At 27.5% G+C, this 7587-nt stretch overlaps 1 protein-coding gene across 1 annotated transcript; it reads right to left on the reverse strand.

Moving 5' to 3' along the window:
• Window positions 1-1611: 1611 nt before the first annotated feature.
• On the reverse strand, window positions 1612-4590 carry LOC126665888 (momilactone A synthase-like). The gene is made up of 2 exons (XM_050358821.1): window positions 4527-4590; window positions 1612-2481 (listed from the first exon to the last, which is right to left on the reverse strand). The coding sequence occupies exons 1-2, from the start codon at window positions 4541-4543 to the stop codon at window positions 1704-1706; spliced, it is 795 nt and encodes a 264-aa protein (XP_050214778.1). The 5' UTR covers window positions 4544-4590; the 3' UTR covers window positions 1612-1703.
• Between the last annotated feature and the right edge of the window lie 2997 nt (window positions 4591-7587).

Raw genomic sequence — 7587 nt, forward strand, 5'->3', positions numbered from 1 at the left:
ATTAACCAAGTAATTACATAATTTTTTAGGTTATAAATAAAGATCGTTTCTAAATTAAAATAATCAAAACAATCTAAATTGAAATCGATACATTGAAAATATTTTTAGATTTAAATAATTTTATCTATTAGAATTTTAGAAATGGAAACGATAATTTAATATCCGGATTCAAATCGAAATTAATTCAATGACCTTTGATTAATAAACCAAATCAAAAGAATTCAAAATCAAATGGACCAACAATTAAACACCAACATCCTTAAGCCCACGCCTATTTCAATAAAAAATAAGGAACCAAAATGAAGCCCAACAATTTAGAACAATAAGGCCATTACCGTCTAACACCAAATTCATAACTCATCTTCCTCAAATAAAGCCATTATTTGAAATTTACAATTCATATAACCATATCAATTAAGCTAAGCAATTAATTTCCATAATCGTGAATCAGTGGACAATAACAACTCACATTTAAATCACACAATCAATAACCAATTCAGATTATCATTTTTTTAAAGCGACATAATATACAGTTTAGAACAATAATCCTTCGACAGAAACCATGAGACCGGAACCGGTAATTAACGAAGAACAGACGATGCAATCTATAAAAACTAGCGTAAATCAGTTAACAAGCAACCTTAGTAATTAGTTAAAGCCTTAGGAACCACATAACAACTTTATCAAAAAACAAAACCTTCGCCAGTAACATCAAGAGCAAGGCAGTAAAAATTATTCTCAAAAGCGATGAAACGACGGGGCGTATAACGGATAGATTAATGTACCGAATTACGATTTTAAAGCTTAGGATTGTAGAGGATTATGTCTACTACAACTGAGACGAGACAGATCCCAATTCAATGCTAAAACAAACGAGATATTGATGAGAAACGGAACATTGCGCTATTGAACTAAAACTGAAAATAGAGAAGGATGCTTACCGATTTCACGAGCAATTTGATGGATTTCTTTGACGAACGAAATCAGAGAACAAAGTGTTTGTGCTCCTCCTCCGGCAGCTCCTGGCCTGAGGAGCTGCTGCTCCTCATGCCAGGAGCATATGCTCCTCCGTTGAGGAGCAGATGCTCCTCGCCTGAGGAGCAGCTCCTCAGGCGAGGAGCAGCTCCTCAGGCGAGGAGCAGCTCCTCAGGCGAGGAGCAGCTCCTCAGGCGAGGAGCAGACCTGCTCCTCCGTTTAGGAGCAGATGCTCCTCGCCTGAGGAGCAGAAGGTCCTCAACGGAGGAGCAGAAAGCTCCTCCGTTAAGGGCTGGAGGAGGAGCAGCCTCCTCCGGAAATTTCATATTTTTTTATTTTTTTAAATTAAATTTTTAATTTATTTTATAGAGAAGAAAGTTTTTTTGGTATAATTTATAACATTAAAAAACTTTTAGATTTTTTAATAAAAATGAAGGACCTATTTTGAATATTAATCAAATGAAAAGAATTCAATTTGATGCATCATGTGCAATTGAAAACCAAAAATCCGAAATAGAGTATAATTGAAAAAATTACTACGTCAGGGTGGAATTGAAAACTAAAGCAAAGGTCGGAGTTTTTTCAGCCTATTAGCCTAAACTAACTTAAATTTAGCAAGTAAATTACATAAAAAAGTTGAGTAAAATACAAAGTTTATTGCCCGTCGTTTCAAAAACAAAGTTTAATATAGGTACATTAATGGGATAGTGCATGCAAAGAAATTCAATCTAAATTCTAGAAAACAAGCCAAAAGATGGATTGATAGTTGTAAAGCCACCATCTAATGCTAGATTATGTCCACTAACATACTTAGATTCATCACTTGCCAAGTAAACTGCAGCATCTGCAACATCTTCTTGCTTCAATTTCACCTCTTTAAGATTGGAATACACACCACCGCGACTTCCATCTTCATCCATCTTGAAGAATTTCGTAGCTAAAGGAGTTTCGATAAAATAAGGAGACAAACAGTTAACCCTAATTCCATACCGTCCGAGCTCAGCAGCAGCATTTTTTGCTAAACCTACAGTTCCATGCTTCGTACTTGTGTATGCATGAGAAGCAACGCCGCCGATGCTCGAACAGACACTACCGATCGTAATAATGCTACCCTGCCGAGCTGGAACCATTACTCGAGCAGCGTGTTTAGTGCCTAGGAAAGGTCCTACCAAGTTTACGCTCAACACTTTTTCAAAATCAGCTAATTCATTGTCGGTGATGTTAGGTTTGCGTGGATCAGCCACGGCTGCGTTATTCACCATTATATCGAGCTTACCGAAAATGGATACGGCAGCGTCTACGGCTCTTTTGACGTCCGATTCTACGGTTACGTCACAATGTATGAACTTGGCTACGTCGTGTCCGAGATCATTCGCTACGGATTGACCTAAGTCGTCTTGAATGTCCGCGATTACCACTTTAGCTCCTTGTTTACGGAAGGTCCGTGCAATGCACTCTCCTATGGCCGTAGCTGCTCCAGTGATTAGAGCCACCTTGCCTTCTAATCTACAATATTTAAGGGTTTTACATTTCAATCAATCATGTAATAACTCATTATAATAATTATTTTGTTAACAATTTAAGATATGCTTTCGACTCATCAATATATCAATATATATAATATAAAGTGGAACCCAAAAACACTATACATTAAACAGTGTTTTTGGGTTCACTTACTATTCTATTCATTATTGTTCTATTATTTTCGGCAATGTGAGGATTCATTTGTGCCACATTTTGACTCTATTGGTAAATTCCAACTCTTTCGAATTTAAAAGGACAAATTTTCTCATTTATTTACATAAAGCCCAAAGCATAACCAATATATTTTTGTTTTATCTTCACCATTAGCTTGAAATTTATTATAAAGGCCATTCTTTCAAAAAGAAATTACAAGAAAGCCTTAATTATCTTTGTTTGTGTACAGATTATCTCTTGGGGTAGTTAAGGGATGTGATCAACGATCCATTAAATGGCTACAAATTACAATCCCTTTTAAACGGCTAAAATTTAGATGTTTGCTATTTACTTAAAACAACTTACATAGTTAATATTACTTGGATTAAAATGATTAATCATTATATTTTATATTAATTTATTAGTCATATACTTAAATAATAAAGTTTTCGGATTAACATAAATAAAATATTTCATTAAAAAAATAAATAATATTATTCTTACTATAAAAATACATGTATATTTATTCATATAAGTTTAAAATAATTCATCATGATGTTTTTTGGATATAAAAATAACACTAATATTTAGGAACTCTATTAAATTTTTCATATAAACAATAATGTTTTAGAATATTTCAAATATGACACTCAGTCAGTCCTTATATCAACAAAACTTACAATTGCTTCAAAAATTATAATAAAGGATCAAATTGATTAAACTTAAGCTATTTTAATAAGTTAGTCTATAATTTTAATAAAATAAAAAATCAATATTATTATTAAGAACTTAAATTTTAAAAAGAAAAAAGATAGTATAATAAAATAACAATATGATTTATTATATATTGTTGTACTGAGAAAAATAAAATAAAAAAATTAATTATAAATTTATTTAAAATATCAAATTGTTATAATTTATACTTAATAAAGTATCATATTTACCAACGAGCTGTAACTCAAATGATATAAATATTGGACATCAAATTGCTAAGGTCGTGAATTTAAATTCTCCTACAAGCATTCCGCCCTCCTCAGTTATCAAAAAAACTAATATCTATAGTTATTTTTATAAATTCTAGACTATCTTAATTTTTTCGATAAATTTTAATTTATGATAATATATATATATATATATATATATATATATATATATATATATATATATATATATATATATATATATATATATATATATATAAAGACATTCGACATACAGTAAAAAGAAATCTGAATTAATTTATGTATTAGTTCAATAAATTAAAATTTTAAAATAATTTTATAATTAGTAATAAAATAAAAAAACAAAATAACTTTTCAGATTTAAGTTCATTATGTAATTAATAACTAATAATTAAATCAATAAATAAAAAATTATTCATTAGCTTAAATTTACAACTATCCCTATTTCTTTATTACTTACGTATTTTTCCTTTTTACATATATATATATATATATATATATATTTGGTCTAAATTGCAAAATAAAATTTGCTCGAGTGTAGGTAAATTTTAGGTTTCAGTAAATTATAAGAATAAATTAAAAATATTTGATAATATATATGAAAAAAATTGTATTTTCTTTCTCTTTCTAAAATTAGGAGTATATTAAGTAAATATGTTGTTGAATATTTTTATGATTTTATTTTTCATTTAGCAATTAGAAATTCATCAATTAGTTAAGCGATATCTATATTTAAAATTTTAATCATGATTTTAAATTTATGTTAATAATTTTCTGAAGCGAAATGAGGGCATTTTACTAGTATTAAAATATTACTAATAACATAGTTTAATTCAAAGAACAATACAAGAAAAAATACCTATAGAAACAAATTAATAAAATTAAAATGTAACCGAGTCTAATATGGCATACCTTCTTTCGGTTGCCATGTGTTTGGAGGGTTAGAAAGGCTACTAAACTAACAGTGTCTATAAGTTGATTTGTGTAGATAAAAGCAAGTCATCTTGCCTTGTTTTATAGGGGGGAAAACGGGTAATTTTCATAGCAGCCCCTAAACTTCCTTTTCTTCCCTACTACTTCCATTTTTCTTTTATTTGTAACAAAAAAAACATTCCATTTTAATTTGCAAAAAAAATATCTACAACTTTAACCATTTTATTAGATTAGTATCGCTTTACGTACTTCACACGTGGCTCGTAGTGTGACTCGTCAAAATATTATATATATGTTTAGGCAATAATTTTTTTTATAATTATAAATTATATTTAAACATAAATTATCAAATAATTATTGATATAATAGTTAATAATTAGGAGTAGTCTATCTTATTTATAGAGAATATAAATTGAAAATTTTAAATAATAATTTATTAAAAATAATTTATCTTATTTAAAATTCTAAACAATTTAATAATAATCAAAATAAACAATTATTAATATTTAAGTAGTCTATTTAATTAAAACTCTAAATAATTATATCTAGATAGTATTATAAGTAGTTTATTTTAGTTAGTACTCTAACTCTAATTAACTCTAATAATAATTTATCTTAATTAAAATTCTAAATGATTAAATAATAATTAAAATAACAATTATTAATATTAAAGTAGTCTATTTTAGTTAGAATTCTAAACAATTATCTATATGTACTATTATAAGTAGTTTATTTTAGTTAGTATTCTAACTCTAATTAACTCTAATAATTATCTTAACAATTTTTAATTAATAATTATGTTTTATAAAGTAAAAAGGACAATAACATAAATATGCCCCCCGCCGCCAATCCGTGCTTTATATATAGTATAGACATGTGGTTGAAAAATAATTTGGACATTCTATTATATTTTCTTTTTATTTGTGTTGACGAGGGAACTCCTGACCTATTACCATTTTGAAAAAGAGTCCAACCATCTTGATAAATTCTCGGGAAAGTTAATTTTGGTATTTCACTATCCAGACTTCCTATCTAACACGAGCCTTTAACAATCCGTCTAAATACTTCCAATAAGTTTACTCTTCATGGGACTTGTTATTTATTTCATGTGACTTGTTATTTCCTTCATGGAAATTATCTTAGGATGTAGATCTAAAGTATTATCAATAGAATTTTTATTTTTATTATTCTATTAATCGGACACATACAAACACTAAAGAGTATATTTATGGTTTAATATAACCACCGAGTGAAGCGTGCGGATTACCGAGTTACACATCCAAAAAGCTCCGTCAACGCATTTGAAGAATTTAGATATAAATTTCTGTTATTTTACTGATGTTCTACTCTCTATATACTCATTGAATGTATTGTTCAACTTAACTTTAAATCAAGTTGTACTTTTAGTTATCTATTAATGAAATATCGTTATTATTATAAAAAAAATACTTTCAATAAATCTCATGACATGAGTGACCTGGCTCTCACATCTTGTATATTAGTTTGGCATTGGACAAAAATATTCAATCCTCTATTTAAATTTATTTTCGGACATACAACTTCATTTTAAATCTAAATAACTTTTTTTAAATTCTGAAAATATATATATTATTTGGGAATTAAATATAATTGTTCAGTTAGTAAAATTAATGGATTATAATAACCATCTTATTTTATATGGATATATTTAATAAAGGATGAAAGTTTTGAATATAAAAAAATTATTTTTCCATTTTAATTTAATAACACAAAAATTTCTAACGTTAATCTTTATGTATTGTTAACTTGAGCCAATCTATTAGTTAGTATGTTCCAAAAATAAAAAATATATATGTAAAATTTTAGCCAAACCTATCTTTAGCTCTCTACACTTCTATAACTTTATTTATATGATCTTTTTTTAAATTTCCGTCTGTATCTATGGATCGTATTCTAGATTAAAAAAAAAGCATATATGCATTACATTCACCTTGCAATGCGCATGGAGCCGAATTTAAACAAAGGACCATTAAACAAAATTTAAAAGTATAAGAACTTTTTGTTATTTCCGACGTGGAAATTGTTAATCATTTAACGGCGACTGAGTCACACACTCACAGCTTCCATCTATAAAAGGACTCAGAAATAGAAAATTAATAGTATAAGAACCTATATTGAATAATAAATTTTAAACAAGCACCCGATATTGAAGTTTAAGGACCTTTTGAAGGATTAAGTCCAAAATTTATTCATCATTTGGGAAAGGTTTAACCTATTCTAAGGTACATACATTTCATTTTTTTTAGATCCCTATATTTTTTAAAATTATTTTATTGTATTTTTTTATTTCTTCATTTAGTTTTCTTACTTTAAAAGATAGTTTTACTTGGTCCCTCACATTTCTGCATTTTATTAATACAATAATTTTATAAAAATATTTTTAAAAGTACAAGTATCAAGTAAAGAAATATAAACATTTAAAAACGAAATAAAAATAAAATAAAAAATACAGAAGTCTTAAGATAGATTTTGCCTTTGAAAAATCCCTTATCAAGAGTACTAATTTTACATATTTAGAGGTTTTTTTTTTATATCAAGTGTCCGAATTTATACCTTTAAAATTAAAAGGAAAATCATCACCTACACTAAATTCAGAATGACTCCATCAAATGATCAAAACATGAGAATAAATTTAACAAATAATGTGCTACGATTACGTATATGCTTCGTTCATTGGTTAGGTACTGAATATATAATCGCAAAGATTATAGTACATCAGATGCATCTTTCTACTTCATGCATAGATTTATATAAAAACTTGTGAACGTAGACCATAACTAATAATTGAAAGTCTTCTCAAATTCTTCTATTTGTTTGGTTTTTCTTATCAACTACTTGATGTTATTTATTAAATGAACAAATTATAATCAATTATTCTGCAAGTCTCTTAATTTTAACTATTAAAAAAAGTCTCTTATTTTTATTGTTGATTAAGCCAGTCATTTTTTAAAATTATAATCAATCCAAACATGTTATGCCCAATGTTCTTAAAACCGGAGAG

Source organism: Mercurialis annua, linkage group LG1-X (assembly GCF_937616625.2).
Source record: "Mercurialis annua linkage group LG1-X, ddMerAnnu1.2, whole genome shotgun sequence".
NCBI classification, from domain to species: Eukaryota; Viridiplantae; Streptophyta; class Magnoliopsida; order Malpighiales; family Euphorbiaceae; genus Mercurialis; species Mercurialis annua.